Source organism: Formica exsecta, unplaced genomic scaffold (assembly GCF_003651465.1).
Source record: "Formica exsecta isolate Colony F162 unplaced genomic scaffold, ASM365146v1 scaffold79, whole genome shotgun sequence".
NCBI classification, from domain to species: domain Eukaryota; kingdom Metazoa; phylum Arthropoda; class Insecta; order Hymenoptera; family Formicidae; genus Formica; species Formica exsecta.
Genome location: NW_021853558.1, coordinates 876,793 through 897,730, shown reverse-complemented (window position 1 = coordinate 897,730; position 20,938 = coordinate 876,793). Strand labels below are relative to the sequence as shown.

The 20,938-nt window shown below is 35.7% G+C and overlaps 3 protein-coding genes across 12 annotated transcripts in view; all 3 read left to right on the top strand.

The window, feature by feature from the left end:
• Nucleotides 1-866: 866 nt before the first annotated feature.
• On the top strand, nucleotides 867-4,120 carry LOC115244053 (aminopeptidase N-like; the record flags this gene model as incomplete). The annotated part of the gene is given in 6 exon segments (XM_029821430.1): nucleotides 867-1,100; nucleotides 1,415-1,692; nucleotides 2,120-2,319; nucleotides 2,475-2,651; nucleotides 3,049-3,493; nucleotides 3,495-4,120. Coding segments are annotated over 6 exon segments (1,376 nt in total), but the record flags the coding sequence as incomplete, so codon positions are not given.
• A 405-nt stretch (nucleotides 4,121-4,525) lies between these two features.
• Nucleotides 4,526-13,224, top strand: LOC115244019. Of its 10 annotated transcripts, XM_029821361.1 has the most exons (7): nucleotides 5,611-5,747; nucleotides 6,423-6,570; nucleotides 7,022-7,156; nucleotides 7,507-7,665; nucleotides 7,789-9,613; nucleotides 11,112-11,562; nucleotides 11,638-11,734. In XM_029821361.1, the coding sequence occupies exons 4-6, from the start codon at nucleotides 7,582-7,584 to the stop codon at nucleotides 11,177-11,179; spliced, it is 1,977 nt and encodes a 658-aa protein (XP_029677221.1). In that variant the 5' UTR covers nucleotides 5,611-5,747; nucleotides 6,423-6,570; nucleotides 7,022-7,156; nucleotides 7,507-7,581; the 3' UTR covers nucleotides 11,180-11,562; nucleotides 11,638-11,734. The 10 variants fall into 10 exon arrangements, with proteins under 10 accessions (XP_029677217.1, XP_029677215.1, XP_029677214.1 ...); XM_029821357.1 differs by lacking the exons at nucleotides 6,423-6,570; nucleotides 7,022-7,156 and adding an exon at nucleotides 4,526-4,897 and having other exon boundaries at nucleotides 5,569-5,747; XM_029821355.1 differs by lacking the exons at nucleotides 6,423-6,570; nucleotides 7,022-7,156 and adding an exon at nucleotides 4,527-4,897 and having other exon boundaries at nucleotides 5,566-5,747; nucleotides 11,112-11,535.
• Nucleotides 13,225-15,212: 1,988 nt separating this feature from the next.
• The window catches only part of LOC115244046 (acidic leucine-rich nuclear phosphoprotein 32 family member A-like), a 10,089-nt gene continuing 4,363 nt past the window's right edge, over nucleotides 15,213-20,938 (top strand). Inside the window, exon 1 of the mRNA XM_029821418.1 lies at nucleotides 15,213-15,665. Within this exon, the coding sequence (XP_029677278.1) occupies nucleotides 15,618-15,665 (48 nt within the window). The 5' untranslated portion in view covers nucleotides 15,213-15,617. The remainder of the gene's footprint in view (nucleotides 15,666-20,938) is intronic.

Below are 20,938 nucleotides of genomic sequence, written 5' to 3'. Positions count from 1 at the left end.
TATCCTTGTAAAATTATTATTTTGTTTTTGATATCACATACATGTATACATAAGAATATGTATGTGTATTATAAAGTGAAAACGTACGCTAAATGCTACTTAAAAAATTATGTGAAAATGACATGTCAGACACGCGTATACACACAGACACACACATCTTCTGTATAATATATATATATATTATATTCTCATCTAAGAAATTTAAAACGTATATAAAGACTAGAAATACTAGAAATAAAAAACCATATAATCACAAGTAAAAATAATAAGATGTAAATATAAATAATAGTAAAAGATTATTGCATATATATTTAACTGCAGTTATTAAATCAATTATTAAACGCATAATTTTTCCTGAAACAAATATATTGTTCTTCGCGTACAAAGAAACACAATCATTGATTTATTCGTTAAGAAATATTTACATAGCTTTATCTGATTGCATTAACAAAAGAACTTCTAATCCCCAAAGTAGCATATATTATAACAACCACATAGTTTTGAAGAAAAGAATAATAAAATCAAAAATTTATCTGTTTAATGCACACACGTGTTACGCAATATTTGCACGTCTCTCGCTCTTATGGAAATACATAAAATGATTACAAGAAATCGTAATTCCGCGTCTAATTTATATGCACGAGTTTCATTCTATGAAATATATAATTCTAGATTTTTATTAACTTGTGGATACTAAAATCTTTAAATCTTATTTTTAATTAACATTTGTTAACTTCTTTTGGTGTTTTATCTTACGTTAAACGTAATCATTTTTATATAAATAATATATGTGTATAATATATAAACAAAAATATAACATAATACATATATGTGAAACTCTCAACTTAATTTTTTTATGAAATAAGATATAATTAATTCGCGTTTTCAGAAAGTTTATCTGAGAGACGTACCGCCACAATCGACAGCGAAAGTATCGTATCAATGGGACATCCCGATCGTGATGCAGGCTGAGGATAATCTAAATTTCCATGATACTAAACCAACCGTGTGGTTGAGAAAAGAGATCGTACCAAAGAACTTAACTATGTTGGACCTCACTAACAAAGACAATTTTATCATTGTTAATCCCGAAGAGATAGGTAAGCAAATATCATATTTTTAGGAAAAGATTTTTTTTTTTTTTTTTTTCAGAAATCAATTTTTAGTCCTTAATTTTTCGTAAACATTTGTTTCAAATTCTAAGTTTATGTGATTATGTGAAACTATTCGATTTCTGAATGCGTTTTAGCGAAATGTGCTGTTAAATCTTTACAATTATTATTCGAATATCAAGATTTAAAATAAAGATCGCTAGACATTCGAAAGAAATGAATTACAGATCAAACCCAAAATACTCACGAATATCGCACAGCATATGCTACGTAAGGATGTGTACAAAATGATCTCCTTGCAGGAATGTTTCCGGTAAACTATGACTCCTGCAATTGGAAGATGTTGTCGCAGTACTTGCAAGGACCAAACCGCGAGAGGATACCTCCGTTAACGAGAGCGAAACTGCTGCACGATGCATGGAACTTGGCGTATGCCGGCGAATTGTGCTTTGGCATTGCCATGAACATGACTCTCTTCCTAAAACAGGAAAAGAGCCACGTGGTTTGGGAACCGGTGTTCACGATGATTCATCATGTCGGTCGGCGGATCGAGGGATTAGACGTGAATTTCAAATTCGAGGCAAGTAAGCTTTAACCGAATAAAACGCCAGGTGGGTTTAATCTATATTAAATACCACTATTAAATAGCAATATTAAATAAATTTAATTAAAATTTGCGGTGGACATAATTAATATTAAACGTCGGCATTAAGCAGCCTAATTTGTCGTCAATATTGAATATCGATTACCCGGTCCAAATTAATATCATATATTTTATATATAATATTAAAGTCTATATAATAAATTTAATAAATATTAATTATTAAATACACGTAAAAAATGAATTATTAATATTAGACTAGTTTCCTCGCGTTTTCACTTACCCTTTCTTCTCTTTTGTCATCTTGTTTTAAAATTATCCATAAAATGTGTAATGTTTTCAAAATCAACTGTTTAAAACTTTGTATTCTATCAAATAAATAATTAAATAAAATACACTTAATCAGGCTTACATCCAAAGCTTGCTGAAGCCTCTCTACTTGGAACTTGGCGAGAATCCGCAACCTGACGAACCCTCTTGGAAAACTCATATGCGTGGTCTTATGCAAAATTTCCTCTGCCGAACTGGATATGAACCTTGCATTAAGGAAGCTAGGGATCAGTTCAAGAAATGGTTGATCGATGAGGAACCGGACAAAGGAAATCCGTCAGTATATCATATAACATGAGAAATGAAAAAAATTATTGCATGTACTAAACGTTTTTAATCTACTTAATAATTTTATTTTTGATAACGAGAATTAAACGTTTTATATCGTTAAGCGTGTAACAACACTTGCGCAAAAATTATATATTTTACAGAGTCGCGAATAAATTCCTGTGCCCGGTGTTTAAATGGGGCACCAACGAAGAATGGGAGTTTGGACTGCAACGCGTCATAAATTTCCCAAAGACCAGCTTGGCGAGAAAACAGAACGAGCGCACCTACTTGCTGAAGACTCTTGCCGGATGTCCAAAGGATGCGAATAAGATCGAAAAGTCAGTATAATTACGAATTACACGTACCGTTTTCAGCTTTGACTCTCTACAACTTTCATTTCTTCCTTTATTTCTTACAATAGTCGGAAAGATAATTAAATGCAATTTTCGAATACCCTCCTTTGTCCTGTTGTTTCCGACAAACTTGAAACGTTTAAAGACAAAGCGTTTTATAATTAAAAAAAATTGATTCTTTAAATGAGAAATTAAATGGAAAAGCTAGCTTGAAAACACAATATTTTTCAAGAAGAAAAGAACGGTGGTTTTATCACATCTCGCGTAAATGAATAAATATGAATAATAAATAAAATATTAAATATAAGTTAATAATAAATAAAAAAATATCGCTTTGTTTCCATATCTGCTACGATATCAATGCCGATCGATCGCATCTCAGGCTGTTGCAAGTATCCGTGCTGGATCAGAATGAGAACTTCACGGATGCGGACGTCCAACTGATCTTTAGCATGTTGACCGGCAGCGCGACCGGCTACAAGACCCTGTTTAACTTCCTGCATGATCACTGGTATACCGTGAAGGAGCGATTCCAGAACAAGACCTATCTCTGGGACGGCATTATCAACTCCGCCACGTCGTCGTTCAACACGCATGAGGGCTACGACATGGTGAGCCAGCTCTACGTAGACCATCAGAATGAATTCGAATCGGCGGATGCCATCATCAGGAAGGCGCTCAGGATCATTAAGCAGGAGTCTATTAAGTGGAACGAGGAAAACGTGCCGGTGATCGACGCCTGGCTCAAGGAAAATCTCTCCAAGGAAGACTTGGAGGCGATCGCGGCTGCGACGTCTATCTCCACGACCGCCGTACCGACAACAACAGATTAGACAGCTGGAAGCGATGAAACTCGCGAAGCATGGATGAATGAATGAACTTGAAAATTCGGAATTTTGATATTAATAACCCGTGTAACCTATATTTTTTCAACTGCACTGAAACTCGTTTCTTACTCCTTTTTTTTTTTTTTAAACGTAATAATTATAACGGTACCTTTTTAGTTTGCTTGATGAATAGATAATAGCATCGCAATAACTTTGTTCTCTTATATCTAATGTTTATTCGAATTGATGGTGAGTTATGCAACTCAAATACGATATGGAAATTGTGTTTCTGAGCGAGGAGGACTGACACGGTAGCGTAATTAAAACACGGCAAACGTTAACATCGCGGAGATTTCCCTATAGATATACATATAGTAAATTAGAAATACTGAAATTTTTAAAATAATATTGTATTACATTTTATAAATATTAAATTTTTATTTTTGTAAAACTAAGGAAATTCGATATTGCTCGTGTGATGTATTTATTTCATCGACACAAATGGTCAAAGTGTTTTTCTCAGGTAAAAAATGGTACGAAAACATCACTCGCATAAACAAAAAATAATTTAGTTAGGATTCAATGTGTGTAAAATTGTTTCGATAAATAAAACTATTGTAATGTAACGTTAGATCTCTTTAACATATGTTACATGTATATATATATATACATCTTATTTATTCATATTAATTACACAGTCGTATTCAATGTATGTTGAAACATATTGTATAGTTATTAATTTATTGAATGTATAAATGATTACCTTATATATATTAGAAGGATATAGCCACGTTCCTCTGTATGTATTCCAGAAGAGAGAGAAATCAAGGTACGTAAAACACAAAATTTATATTTCGTTTACACGATTACACAGCAAAAGAGAAAACTTGATATTTGAAACATAAGGCGACCTCTGGTGAGTTGATGGAAAACAACATGGAACGCAATGATATTATCTTCAATAATTATACACGATATTATTAATTTCATTGAATTACCAACAGTCGAGATCGAGGAGTCACCGTGCGTATTATCGACGGTTGGCGCATGCGCGCTCCAAATTCCGCGCAAGCGCGAACTTGACCGTCTATCGTTCTCATTATTCTGCGCTTTCTTGGCAGACGCGATCATCGGGGTGCAAGTCAATTCGCGAAGCCAATGTCGTATAAGGCCGTCGGTTTTGCTGACCAACGATCTCGCCGGCGTTTCATGAGCCTTGACGGGAAACGTGCGAACACGCGACATTATTGCCGGCGATTGACGACGAGCGACCGTATGCGTCCGCACCAACGACGTTACAACAACGAACGCGTCCCACCTCTACGATCTATGCCTGACCGCGGGAAGGACGCTGCTGCTTCCCGATTGCAGATGCGCACGTCGACGACGATCACGTCGCTACCGGTGAGTACGAGAACATTCGCGAGATCGGGATCGCGACCGACAAATTCAATTTTAACGGCTACAGAGAGAGAAAAGGTACCTTTTACGCCGATAATTCGTGTACTTTCTATTATCAAACATAACGAGCGCGCTGTCGTGTCTGGCGTAAATCTGGATATCTCGCATCGAAATTACGATTATCCTTATTATTAGAATATTTTTGTAGAATTTGAGATAGAATAAAGTAAGACCAAAAAAAGTTTTGATAATTTACAACTAGTACAAATTTAACAGATATCTTCAAAGTTGAGGTATTTTGAATTTCAAAAACTCTAATAATTTGTAAAAAAATAATCGACTTTTTTTATATGTATTATTTGATTTAGTGTCCATATATATTTGAATTTATCAAAACCAGATTTTGCCCCTTATTCCAGTCTTTCTCATACACAAGATGTCTACCTCTATCAAAGTTAATTTTAGACATATATATTGTTTAGTGAATTCAGTGTTGATTTTTCTTTTCTCATGTATATTATATGACATATTAATAATTTTCAAAGTACTTTTTAAAGTATAGCCTTTGTCTTTGACAAATAAAATTGTAGAAATTGGTATATATATATATATATATATTTATTCTTATATATGAACCTTTATACAATATAAATGTCATTTTTTATTTGTAGTAGCTATGGTTGAGATACCAAAGGATTGTGTCCTGCAGTGGGCTGGCCACGCGGGATATATTACAGAGAGATTCAGTAGTCTGTTGGCACGTCAGGCCCTAGTCGATGTCACATTGATCTGCGATGAACAAAAACTACGTGTTCACAAGCTGGTTTTAGCTTCGAATAGTATATACTTTGAGGTATGTATGCACAAATATATTAAAACATGAAGTTATAAAGTGTTATAATAAAAAGTACACATTCTTTAACATTTTGTTAACCTACTTTGGTTTAATAACATGTCATATATATGTTCTAAAAACTTATTTTATATTGGTTCAATCATTTGTGTGTTCAAGTTTTACTGTTTGCTGTCCTAGTTAGCAATAGTGCATATTTTTTATATTTGTCAAAGCAATATAAATAATTTTTTACTGTACATCAGCATTCATATGTTCTAAGTACTTTACATCTTAAATTAGATAAAATTAAACAAAAACAGGTTATTTTCCTTTATGTCTCTTTGGATTAAAAATTGGAATTATAGACTTTGTGATTTATATTCGCTTGATAATTGCAAATGTATGTGTGTATGTATGTGTGGTTACAAATGATGTATTTTAACCTGCTTTTATATCATTTTCCCATCATTAAATATATTATCACACTTAAGAATCACCAAAGCATGTTCAACTGTTCATAAAATAAAATTTACAAGATAAAGAGATATAATAGAGAAAGGAAAATTCTTTAAATATTTGACAAACACAATGACAATAATTTATTTACTGACACTCGTTACAGAAAATTATTTTAAGTTTATTAGGAAATATATTATTGATTAATGCTTCGATTTGCATCTCTTTTCCTTACAGATTTACTGATGACTGAGCAGTATTATTAAAATTTTATTAAATAAACTTTTAAGAATGTCCTATTTTCTTTTCAAATTATTTAATATTATTTATCTATAAAATTATTTATTGATAAAAAGAGGACATTTTATTTGCTCAATGAAGCAAGGTAATGGTTAATTTGAAATTATTTCTTTATATTTATACTTATATTCTTTTAAAATAATAATTAAGATTCTCTTCAGACTTATTTAAAAATATTTCTTTCTTATTTCTTGAAAACCTTGAAAAAATGCAAATAAAATTTTATTAGAAATTTATTTTGCAAACCATGATTAGCTATGGTAGCGAAAATTTTTTTTTCCGTGTATATATATATATATTATACAACATACATTATATGTTACTTCAGAAGTTTCTAATAATTTTAAGCTCAAAAACTCTCATTAATCCATTTTTTACTGGAATGTCCTCTAAACATTTTTTTTCTCGTTCTTTCTATAAAAAGATTCTAGATCTTTTTGTTTGGTATAATATAAACTAATAGAAAAAAATATTTTCTTATTTTCACCTCAAAATTTTGGGGAATATAGTGTATTTATGGCGGAACAATTTTGCAGGGATAATATAAAAAATATATAAACTAAAGAAAGCCTTGTATATCGGAATTTCAGTAGTTCTTAACAAACATTTGAAGAAACCAAGTTTGCGGGGCATACTTTTCATGCGACTTTTGAAGAACAATCCTTAGAAAGATATTAAATAACTAATTCATATGATTTAAGGGTAGTAAAGTGTGTACACTCAGGTGTCTTTGTCTTTTGAAAAAGTGCAGTTATTATTTTTATATTAATATTACGAGGTGGATAGACAACATCTTGCCTGCATGATATCATTATCTTTCTGAATGCAACTTAATAAGTCATTGTTACACAAAATATAACATTCAACGATTTCAACAATTTGTATTTTAAGCATAATATGCAAATATTGAAATATCTAAAAATATATAAATATATTTTTCTATCTTCTATACATTCTTCAACTGTGTCAATTCTCTCATTTCAACATTCTTTAAAATGTTGTATTCTGTTTTATACTATAGGAAATACTGCAACAAGACTTGGGGCAAGAACCAATTATACTTTTGCATGACTTGGACTTTGAAATTTTGAAGGCCATGGTCGAATTCATGTATTGTGGAGAAACTACGATATCTCATCAGCATTTGTCATCTTTGCATACTGCAGCACAAATTTTTAAGGTAACTTAACTATAAACTGTAACTTAATTTTGTATATGTATTACATATCTAAGCGATATAATAATGCATATAATATTATTTCACAGTATATAAAACTAATTTATACTCTCTATTTTTTTCCAGGTTAAAAAATTGGTATCTGTGATTGATACTATCGTTGATTCAAATAAGATTTTGGACGATTTTGGAAATTGTCTAAAGCAACAGAGAGAAGATTGTAGTTTAAAAGTTGCAAATGGTTTGCTTATAGAAAATGATTATGTCTGTGTTAAATGTGATAAACTAATAAGTATGGATGAGAATATCTGTACTGGTAATAATAATAACGACGTAAGCTCTGCCAAGAATCAACCTTTCGAAAACGACATGACTGAGGCCACTGAGCACGATGTAGAGCATACTTTATACGAAGAATCAGATATGATCGATGCCAGTAAAGAAGATGTGGATACTCCGTTCTCAACCTCTGATGTAGATATAAGTATGCATAGCGATACTATTAATACTGTATCTATGCACGTAAATAAGGTAAACGAAGTACAAACAAGGTGCACGAGCAGCAGCAATAGAGACGAAACGTACTGTAATAGTCACGATTTAAAACCTATCTTATATGAGCAATGCTGTGATTTTTCCTGTGTAAACGAACGTGATCAAACTTCTATTTCTACACTATCGCAATCTTGCCTTCCACAAATCGAAAGCGATGTGGAACACTGTTCCAGGAGTAGCACAGATGATCCTAGCATAGTAGGGAAGTGCGTCAAGGTTTATACACCCAAACGACGCAAGTCCATTGACGAGGTCCGCAATAAGCTTGTATATACGCAATGCAATTTAGTGCCAACCCCACCACATTCTACAGATTCCATAGATTTACTAGACGAGCCGTCCGCTAACGATTTACCAGTTACTCTATTAACGTCTTTAGATATGGAGAGTGCCGAATATATCTTGAGCTTAAGCACAGAGAGTATACAATCGATAGTAGGTGGTACTATAAGCGATCAACATACAGTGATCGGATGTAAAGGAATAAATGCGGAAGAAGATGTCGATAAACGACTGAATACTCTAATGAGTGACACGAATTGCACGAAGCCAGTTCTAAGACGGAGCACACGACTTAATCAACAAGAGAGTGATGAAGCTATTAACAATGGCTTCTCTTCGGGAACCTTCGCTGGAACAGTGAAACTGTTTAAAAAAGGGAATTCTCCCAATAGAACAGAATCATGTGCGAAAACGAAACGCAAAGGGAAGGAAGATCGTAAAGTGCCAGATCACAACACGATCGCAAGCTCAGTGCAATCTCACAAGAAGAGCCCCAACAGCAGGAAAAGTAATTCGAAATTAATGGTAAAAAAAAATAACAAGTCTGTGTGTACCGTGGCCAGTAATAAGGAGAAAGAAGAATCGAGACCGAAGGAAGAAGGAAAATCGAAGACTAATAACAGATTTAAAACCGATACGGAGAGATTGGCGACGTTGGATCAGCACTCCATTGTTTCGTCTATAAAATCCAATACATGCGAATGCATAAATCGCGCCTTATGGGGCGATATGTCCGACATGTTAGATTGTTGGGAAGGCGAAATAGATTTGCATGCGTACCCATCCAACACCGAGATTCCCTTCGCCGTTGGTTTGCTGCCTCTACGAACCGCTCTGGAGAAAATGCAGGCGATGCCAGATTATCAGCCGCGCAAGACACGTTCGTCAGTTGCCCCGTTAAAGCAAGATGCAGCTAATAGTCAGAAGCGAAAAATCTGCGCACCCTTGGAAGCTATAGTACCGTCGAAAAAGCAAAATGGCAATAACAATAACGAAAGTCCAAACACTGTATATCACATAGAGATACGAACAGCATCGTCGCAGTGCGTAAAAAGTCGTAAACGTTTCCTTTCGGATTCGATCACAAGTCTGCCGGCGACTAACGTAACGAATGGTAAGTAGTAATAGTAGTAAGTGTGATTCGGGTTAAAAATTTATTCATAACAAAATATGTCACAATTTAAATACGTCGTATTTTGTGTATGATGTTAGCATTCTCAAAAATAAGGCAGCAGAGAAATTGAGATAAGTCTCTCGAGTTTATTTTTTTAATTTTAATTGTGAGTGCGAGAACTTAAGATTGATAATATTTATTTCCCTCGCCATATTTAGAGTCCATTTGTAACATTTTAATATCATATATATCGCAATTTGTACAATGAGAGAAATAATCTTATATATAAATCAATAAATGTAAATAGAAATATTTTTACGTACGTTTTTGCACAAATAAATTTTCTATCGCGATTTCTGCGGTCGACTATATATATTATAATTGTAAAAGAATTGTATTTCTTAAGTCGTTTATATATTGTATGTACGTAATTTCATATTTTTGATAACCTTAATTTAATTGTAATTGAATTTTAAGTAATTATTTGCAATTTGGTAGAATAATAGAAACGATAATATTCCTGTTATACTTCTTAACAAAGTTTAAAATAAATACTGTCTCTTCTTTTTCTTTTATATTCGTAATAGTTTCAAAAACGAATTGTATATGATTATTTTATCTTAATTTAGTATATATCATCATTTTTAACCAAATTTAGCATATTTCTCAACATATTTTGAAAACGATCACATTGATGAAAAAATAACGATAATCTGCTTTTATAAATTTTTGTTCTTTAGTTACACATTTTTTGAGTTTTATACTGAAAACAATTTTCTAAGAACTTTCTCTCTTATATAATATAATCTTTAACAGTGTAGCTGCAATAACATTTCGAGAAAACTTCGTGAGTTATCTCTTAGCAAATAATTTAACATGAATTTAGCATAGTAAATAGAAAATAATTTATATAGCAGAATATTGTAGCAATAATCATTTATCGTTTTAGTATATCAATAGTATTTCTTTTTCGTTCTTTTCTCTTAAAAGGCATCTTCTAACTTAAAATAAACAATATATAGGCAACTAATAACGCGATATGAGGAGAATGTGCTGTATACATTGGAACAAAGCTCCTATATGTGTTTCAAAAGCTGCATTGTAAAATTGCGCATTTTTAATGTTAAATGTACTTGCAAAAGAAATTTATCTGATGTAATTTAGAATCGTACATCTATTTCTCGATTTTATACACTTAGCTACAGTATTCTTAGAATTAAACAGTCACTGCTCAATGTAAAAGGATTGTTTTATCGTAATAACAATCAAGTAGTGTTGAAAATATAACATGAATATGTGTACATACATACATACATATATATATATATTTTTACACAATAAATGTTTTTGATGGAATTTGCAATTTTCGTGGCGTTATCGTTGATGTATCTAAAAAATACTAAATGTTTACAATATAAAAGTTTCAATATTAAATATATCCCCCAACACATTATGCTTTTTAGTCTAATGTTATATAATCTTATGCTTCTAAATGTAGGTAAAATTGAAGACAAAACACATGTGCATAGCGATGTATGCAACTACACGATATACACACGGTCTTGACACTGCGCAGGAAGATAGAGATTAAAGAAAGAAACACAGCAGTTTCTATTTATAGCTGCGTAATTTGATTGGCCACATGAATACGACGAATCTATACGCAACTAGCCAGCGATCTTTATTAGTGTACATGTATTTGCTTGTTTCATAGGTCAACCAGAAAAATGATCAGGCTCGATATCTCTCTCACGCGCACATATACATATATGAAGGAAATTGATTTCACAAATGAACACAAATATTACATACGAACTCTGACCCATGTACATGATCAATATTTATCTCAAAATGTGGCCATTAGATTATGCATGCTTTGTGTGTAATACTATAAAGAATATAATTCTTCCTCATGAAATGAAGTATGAAAAATTATCTCAGCTTTACATGTATATATAATATTTAATACAACATATTTGTGTAGAATATAAATGCAAAATTTACATAAAAATATTTCTCCATAGTATACAATTACAAATTAATCAGCAGTTGTGGCCAAATTATTAGACCGCGGCAGGTTTAACTAATTTAAATGAATTTTTTATCACACATCAGAGAGAATTTTTTATCACACATCAGATTAATTCTTTTCCTCACGTCTAAACACATTGTATGGTAAGTTCCTCTCGTTATGGTATATAAATAACAGCCCCTAGAACTAGTAAACTATTCAAGCTCGTAACATCACGTAATAATCGAGCTCGTTAACCGGGATTTTGGTCAACAAGATTTTACTATGCAAAACTGACTCAGATCTGATTGAATAAATTGTTACGTTCTATAAAGGCGTAAAAAAACATTTCTCTGTAAGGAATATATCGATTAGAATTGATAGAGAAATTTAATTTGAAGTCATGTATATAAATATCATCATAAACATTTCGCGCATCTGTTGCATCCTATAGTTTGTTGTTACAATCGAAAATGCGACATATGTGTTGTAATTTTGTCAAAAATTATAATCCTGTACGCAATCTCTAGTTTGTTTGGTCGCCGATAAACAATTACTTTTTTGAGAGATTCAAAAATTACGTGATTTCACGTTCAGCCTTTAGGGCTGGTTTTATCAATTTCACAAGCCCTTCATAATTAATTGAACTGTCTATCACTTTCAGTATTACAATCAGCTTATTACGTAGATATTACTACGACCTAGAAACGGAAAATCACATTTAACCAGTAGCGAGAGAAAAAAAGAGAATTATCAATTGGATCAGTTCTTTCAATGTCAAACCGAGAATACGGGCCAACGCGTTCACCACGGATTAGCGTCGAGGAGGAGGATAAGCCCGATGAGGTCGACGCTGCAGCGCAGCCACGGTGCAATCAATGAGCGCATATTGATCTCAACCTTTCACGGAATCTAACACCTGCAGAGAGGCGGATCACCCTACGCGAGGAGAGACGCTGATCATCTTGTGGACGCTCTCTCCGAACGTGCGCGCGATACAGCGCTTCGAAATCCAAGTGAAATATTCTGTCCCCCATCCTCCTCCCATTTCTGGATTTAATAAAGTGATAAAGTTTCGACAAATGTGTGTGCATGCATTTGTACGAATAGTCTGAATTTTTATTTTAATATTAAGATACAAATCTTTATATGTTTATTTCGCGCGCGCTCGACGGGTTTTACATCCAGAAACCATGCGCAATGTAAGATAAGATTGTGGTCGATATTGATAAAAATTTAAGAATGCGAATTTTATTCATTTATCTCTTCAAATGATAGCATTCGAGATATTTAGTCTTCTATATAAAGTCAACACTATGTAATATATATTTATACAATTTGATTATACACGTTGTTGATTTTCTATGTAAACATAATTTATGAAGTAAAAAAAATTAATGATATAAAAAACAATTCGTTACGCAGTGCACGCAATATATGTATTAGAGGAACTATTAGACTGAATGAGAAATAATTAATCTATAATGAAAGTATAACTTTTTATTCCAATACAATATTTTTACAAAATCAAAAGATTCTTATCTTTCTACTGCTTTCATCGTTTAATCCTTTTATTTATATCGATAGAAGCGGTTGTGTTCACACCTACTTGCCCAAAAAAAAAAAAAAAAAAAAAAAAAAAAAAAAAAAAAAAAAAAAAAAAAAAAAAAAAAAAAAAAAAAAAAAAAAAAAAAAAAAAAAAAAAAAAAAAAAAAAAAAAAAAAAAAAAAAAAAAAAAAAAAAAAAAAAAAAAAAAAAAAAAAAAAAAAAAAAAAACATTTTGTGTGCCAAATTATAATTTCTAACTACTGACGCAATACCTGACGCAATTGTGCTTGACATTTCTTGTAACAAGTGACATGAAAAATTTTGTTTTCCGAAAATATAATTGGATTGATCATTTATTTATTCTGGAATTTCGTCGATTCGACATTCCATACAATCTGTCATCAATAAATTATTGCAAAAATTTTGAGGTTACGTAAATCTTCATTTTGTTGACAGAATTTTGAATGCGAAAATAGAAACGGCTTGTAAACTCGCGTCGCTTACGACAAGATAATAAAATTATTTAATCTAACTTTGTTAGAAAACGAATAAATGTGGAAAAATAATCTTGTTGATGTTTCGATTATATAGTCGCCGCTATGACTCTTTCAAATCAACAAATGCACGATCATACATGCTAATTTTAGAAGGATTGCTTCGTCGATAACGCAGCCACAGTAGATTAAAATCGAAATAAAAGTTGAAATCAGAATGGTAGATACATTCTAATTATAATAACCTTATATTTAGAAAACGTGTAATTTCATATTGCATTTGTGAAAACATGCGTTTTTATGTATAAATATACTTGTATTAATTGTATAAAACTTATTTTTGTCGACGATTGAGATAAACATATCCAAGATAAATTTAATCATAAATTTTCACAATAATATTCGAAATAATTGAATTATAAATTTCCAATAATTTTTATTTTTATATAGCACATCTCTCTTTAAACTTTCTAATGAATATTTGTGATTATTTAAATGCGCTAATAATTGTTAAATATTATATACTGAAATTTTATATTACATTTTATATTTTCTTAATTTTGAAATTGTTATCATATTATTGCATAGTGGTTGCCACGCAGTTGCGATGTTTATGATACCTGCCGTGAATCACAAATATGATAAAAATAAAAACATTAGAGACGCTGCACTTTCCAAAGTTAAGCATTTTCAGATCATCCATATGAATAGCCACATGTTAAGTCGGCAATCTTATCGCTAAACAGTTTGACAGCTGTCATAACTTTATTTAAATATAATATATGATTTTATTCTCGAGAGTTAATCTTAACTCCTACAAGAGGTAATGCAATCTTGTTATCGCTTAATCTAACATCGATCTGATCCGAATCTCTATTAATCAAGAAGTGCGATCGAAAATTTTGTAAAATAAAATTGTTAATTATTAATGCATAAAACAAGTGTGTATGTGTATATCAAGTTGTTGTTCGCACATAATGCAACGCCGGTTTCTTCTAGAATCAACAGCCACGATTCAAGAATATCTAGATTACCATGCGCTCGGTGCGAAAACGTCCGACATTTCAGGATCAACAGTCACGATTCACGAATATCTAGATCACCATGCGCTTGATTCGAAAATGCCCGGAAGTGAAATGCGACTAATGACGCATTTCGCGATATATAGATAGCCGTCCGATAATTGATTCGAACGATAAGTTCTCATAAACATTGGTTGAGACGTGAATATTTCAGGAAACAATGCGTCGTCCAACAAAAGTCTCGCGACCTCGCAGATCGTTTCTGACGACGGTCGGCGACGCTATGGCTAAAGGCCATATTTGAACGCGCCGAAATGTGGCGCGCCTCGTCGTCGCTTCGTCACGGTGGCCGACAGTTGGCAGGACGACGACGATCGCGCGGATAGGCCGTCCGGATTGGCCGCTTCGAAAGTAGTGCCCGACATATGTCTCGTTTCCCGCCTCCGGTGCGGCTTGTGTTGTGTTGCGCGTGAAGAGAGAAGAGGGGGTGAGGGGAAGGAAGAAGGGTGGGAGGTGGGGAGAGGAAGCGGGGGACGCACCGCACACAGTCCGGCGAGTCGGATCCGTAGAGACACGTAGAGAGACGCGGCGCGTAAGGGCTTTTAGACCGGAATCGAATCGCGGAGTTGGCCTCTCTCGTCTATTCTTCGACACGCGCGACGCACGTAGGCAACCGCCAAGCCGTGAGCACGTACGCAACCGACCGCACGGGCAACACGACGGTGGCATCCCTGTCCGCGCACTCTGTCCGGTGACCGATCGTGATTCGGCCGTGTCCGTCCGTCATATTCCCGGCCCGAGAAAGAGAGAGAGAGCAAGGTTGCTGGCACACGTAGTTGGTGGTGTTGCGACGCAGCGAGGAGGCGGAGGGGACGGTGCGCGCGTACGGAGCGAGGCGAGAACGAGCGATTGGGAACTGACTGCCGGCCATGGAGAAGCGGATAGAGCTCGAGAAGCGGGGAAAGAAGCCCGGCGACGTAAGACAACCCTCAAATTTTACGCTGCTTCTCAAATCTTTATCTCGTTTCTTTCCTCGCTTTCCCTCTGTATATGTATCCGTGCGCGTGTGTTTCTCTCTGAATTTTTTTTTTTTTTTTCCCCCCGCTCATCTTAGATTAGCACGCGCTTCTTTATTACTCGCATAGGATCGGAGCATGCATTTACAAACCACGCACGTCGCTTATCCTTGTCACGAAACGATCGTGCGTCGTTGTTACCACCTGGGTGATCCGCGAGGCGTGCTCGAACGCCGCGCGACAGTGTTCAACACACTATCGGCTCGCGATAGAACGAAGGAAGGAGAAAGAGAGAGGGAAAGAAGGAAGACGAATTCGTCGTCGTATTGCCTCGCGCTTTAGCGGCGGCAAAACACCACGCATCCGCTAATGCGGCATGCCGCTCCGATTCGCACTTTCGTCTTTCTCTCTTTCCAATTCTTTCGCCACCGCCGTCGACATTCCGTCCTGTCGGCGACCGCGTGGCTATCCCGTTGTCGCTCGCGCTCGTCACCGACCGGGAGGATGGCATATGCACGCATCCTGACGACGATGCATGGCCGCGAACGAGCTACGAGCATGGCGCGCCGCTCTCTAGAGGCTTCGCATTCTCTCCTTTTTTTCTCTTACGCTTTTACGTTCGCTCGCTTGTGCGTTCTCTATCTTTTTTTTTCGTGGCCGAGTAAAAAAAAAAACGTGTTTCCACGCGGTACATTTTTCGGAACGCGCTTCATCGGTTCTTCTTTTCTTCCTTCCTCTCTCTCTCTCTCTCTCTACGTAATTTACCTACATACTCGCTTTGCCGCTCTACTTCGCTTCATTTCGCATCGCTGCTGTCGCGAGAAGCGGCGTGTCGACGCGACGAAATCGTCCTCGGAAGTGATCACGCGTCGATCGTGGCGTCGCTTCGGCCTCGGCGTCCGAGAAATTCGGACGCACGGGCGGGATCGGGGACGCGCGAACGGCGAGATCGCTCCGACGAAAACGCGGGTATACGGCAATAGTGCGTAGCGCCGTTGCTCCTCGATATCTCTCTCTCTCTCTCTCTCTCTCTCTCTCTTTCTTTCTCTCGCGCGCGTCTTATGTATATGCGCGGCTCGTTCTCGCTCCTCTTATCGCGACGCAGCCGAGATACGCGCGTTTCGCTATACGTTCGCGGCGACTTGGAGGAGTTACCATTCTTATTTTTCTTCTGGTAACGCGGCTTGAAAAGCGGCGACATAGGCACGCACGTCTAAACCGCGAAGGGGCGCGTCGTGCAACGAGTACACACGCACCGTGTTGATTAATGGTGGATGAAAGTCCGCGACGAACCAACGTCTCTTCGGCCGACTTTATCCGCAGACGATTGATCGAACCGATTCACTTTTTCCTTTCCGAATCGTAGCGTTATAATGTATAAATGAAGACAGATTTATTTCACTCTTATATTCACGATATTTTATCTCCGTGTCAAAATAAACATTGCGGAGCATTCAATCGTATGACAATCGTATAATTTTTCCAATGTAATGATAATCTATACGTTGAGTTATATGTAATGACAAAGTACATTAAGCATGATTACATATGTTGAATACAGATACCTAATTGCAATTCGATGTAGAATATTCTCCTTTCGACATCTATATCGTACTTGACACATGCTTGCGGACACCAGTGGGTTAACACACGAATCCAGGAATTGTGGTCTAATTAATTTGAATCTGATTTCTCGCTATTGAGAATGAGCGTATTTAGAATAAATTTGTACATCTCTCAATTTAAAAAAAAAAAAATATTACAAATCTTATAAAATTATGATAAAACTTGTATAAATGCAAAATTATGCACTCGATCGAATACTAATTTCGACATGTTTGAGGATGAATCTTTTCACGCCATTGTTTACATTAAAAAAATCATACTGCTACTTCCAACTTAATTATTTTGTTTAGAGATTAATGTGCTTAAACTAGAGATACAATGAATTATGTAAGTGAATTATTAAATCTCTTTATAATTATTTCGCGGATTAATCGTGTTAAAGTCTCCTCCTCATGACGTTGCTGCAATGAGTTAATTAGATGAAGTCAATCAAACAGAATATTTTTAGAACAAATTTGTATCAATTATTTCTCTGTGGGAATATCCGTACAACTATTCGTGTAACAAAATGTAATAGAGAAATCGGACACCAATATCGTATCATAAAATGTGATTAAGGTCAACCGGTAAAATACTTTGAGGGTGGATATTCCGCAGATTCGCATTGCGAACGAACATTCCATCACATTTTTGATTACGAGATGTATTCATCAATTAAACATAACTGTGCAAAGAACTAATGTGATAATCGTCCTAATATTACCATCCATATATTGCCAAATGCCTTATAGACTACGATTGACGGAGATAATTTATGAAATTTCGGAGTACTCTCTCTTTCTCTTTTGATATCGGGAGAAGGAGAAAGCTCGTTTTTTAATGTTCTTTTCCTGTCGTTATATGCCTTTTTTTTTTCTTCTTAAATGTACAAGTTTGACGGGTTTAAAATTTATGCACTTGTTACGATCGCGAATCGATTCCTGCATATTACGGTTCTGAGACTTTACCCACTCTGCGTTGACCACCCGCGTTGCGTTGCGATGCATCTTGGATGCAACAGTGTCGTATTATTTAGGAGCATATATGACTATAATATTGGTTAAAATTGGAAGCATCTCTTTATATCGCGTTGTATAATGTACATCGAATGTAAATTTGGTATCATTGTCTGGATTTAGGGAAGAACATAGAAAAGAGTATATTTTAATAAAAGAGCAGATTCAAGCGCAGATGAAAATATCAATCTTTGGAGATATTTTTATTAGGAAATATATACAACATAACACACAATACATAATTCGACAATTAAATTGTCGCATTAAGAATAATCTAGTTATACATTTCTCAAATAAACTGTGTCGGTTTTTAAAACTTTGCTTAAATTAATCAAACTTGAATGGAAAGCGTTTCTTTTCTCCTGATGTCTCTCTTTATCGATTTTAATATTTATAATCGTTATTTAAAAAATTTTCTTTTATTTTAAATTTTACAATGAACGCAAGAAATGTTTCATAATTTTTGTCTACATATATCTTTATTATTTAAAAATTTTTTAAATTTATATAGAAATATTTTTTCTGTGAGATATGATATTTTAGATTAAATTTTTAATTATAATATATATCTCTATGCGTGTATGTCGATCTAAAAATAGGCTTAAAAATTCCTTCAGCTTTAGTTCCTTCAACAATTTGATTATTCATATTTTGTCATTGACACATGTTGAAGTACATTTGTTGGCGCAGTGATGATGTGAAATGTGATGATGCAAATCATCTTGAAGAAAGATCTCGCGTTTTTATTTGACATTAGGAAACCGAAAAACTTGATATCGGAAGACGTTAATTAACAAATTTTAGGTGAGATTAATCTCAAATAATTCTGCCAGATAGAATAATTTCTTTTTAATACGTGTCCCTTGTTTCGGTTTATACAGCGAAAATAGAGAAATCGTTACGTGATACGTCCTGCGTATGAAGAACTAACGCGACATATGTTTACTTGATTAATGTATTTTTTAGCATCGAGGCGTCGCCACCGATTCGGTGCGGAAACGCGCGACGGATCGCGCGAAAAAGCGAGCTGCGCGCGCGTCAGCAAACGCGTTATGTAAATGAATGGCAGCGTGAGCCGTGGGCGCGCGCGCGCTCGCCGCCGCCATGACAGAGAAGCGCGTGCACGCGGCAGCTGGACGTCGCCATTGCATCGCGATGTACGCCGGAATGTTGCTTCCGCCACGTTTTCCGGAAGACGCGCGTCGGCCGACAAGCTCCTGACAATCGCGACGCCGCCGGCTCGCTCGTCGATCGCGCGCGCGTACTCATGTCAACATAACGCGTAATTGCGTGCCACGCTCGTACGTCCGTCGTCGTGCGCGATCGCGTTTTCGTCATGACGCGTCGCTAATCATCGCACCGCCATGTTGGACGAGTCCACTTTGCCGGCTGATTCCGGTCGATCGTCGCCGTAGCGACACGCACGTACGCACTCCTCCGCGCGCGCGGCCACGAGAGGATTTCTTTTATTCCCTTCCTCTCCCCCTTCCTCCCAGGCGGCGCGACGCGAGATGTAACGTCACATCATCGAGTCGAGTTGCCCATCTCGATGTTAACCGGCGTCGCCCGACTTTCTCAGGTGCATCGCCACGTCCATCTATCTGCCTGCGCGTGTGCGTGGGCGTTTGCAGAGCCGTAGCTAGGGTGTGGCGTTAGATGATGGCACCCAGCGCTTGCGATACAAATTTGAAAAGTAGAACATTTTTATCGCTTTAAAGAAAACTTTATAGAGATTGTTCTACTTATTAAATTCGTGATCTTGAATATAGTGTATTGTGATGGACCGCACAGAAAATTTTGCAGACTCTTTTGATATCGGGAGAAGGAGAAAGCTCGTTTTTTAATGTTCTTTTCCTGTCGTTATATGCCTTTTTTTTTTCTTCTTAAATGTACAAGTTTGACGGGTTTAAAATTTATGCACTTGTTACGATCGCGAATCGATTCCTGCATATTACGGTTCTGAGACTTTACCCACTCTGCGTTGACCACCCGCGTTGCGTTGCGATGCATCTTGGATGCAACAGTGTCGTATTATTTAGGAGCATATATGACTATAATATTGGTTAAAATTGGAAGCATCTCTTTATATCGCGTTGTATAATGTACATCGAATGTAAATTTGGTATCATTGTCTGGATTTAGGGAAGAACATAGAAAAGAGTATATTTTAATAAAAGAGCAGATTCAAGCGCAGATGAAAATATCAATCTTTGGAGATATTTTTATTAGGAAATATATACAACATAACACACAATACATAATTCGACAATTAAAAATATCGAGAAATTTTAGCTTCGTGAGATATACGTTCTCCTTGATTCTCTCTTCGATCTTTGACCGTCATTGATCCGCTCTATGACTCTGTAATATTGTCATTGCAATCGGTGCAACATCATGCATAATCAATCTGGCCGATTCGTTGCCCCCCCCCACCTCCCACCCCTCGTAGTCGACGTCGCGTGCCGCAGTCCGTGCTTGTCGCTCACCGGCTTTTCCAATGCCGCTAAACAAGACGCGGCATGCACTCCGCTTACCGTCACGCCTCACCCCGTCACCCTCACGTCCTCTCCCGTATCTCCCCTGCCTCCCTCTCATCCGCGCGCGCCCCGCCAT

Excerpts from the sequence above, each read along its gene's own strand:
- LOC115244019 (XM_029821357.1), top strand. The coding sequence starts at position 5,571 with ATGGTTGAGATACCAAAGGATTGTGTCCTGCAGTGGGCTGGCCACGCG. Across the intron at positions 7,666-7,788 it reads CTGCAGCACAAATTTTTAAG|GTTAAAAAATTGGTATCTGT; the intron begins GTAACTTAACTA and ends ATTTTTTTCCAG. Across the intron at positions 9,614-11,111 it reads GGCGACTAACGTAACGAATG|GTAAAATTGAAGACAAAACA; the intron begins GTAAGTAGTAAT and ends TTCTAAATGTAG.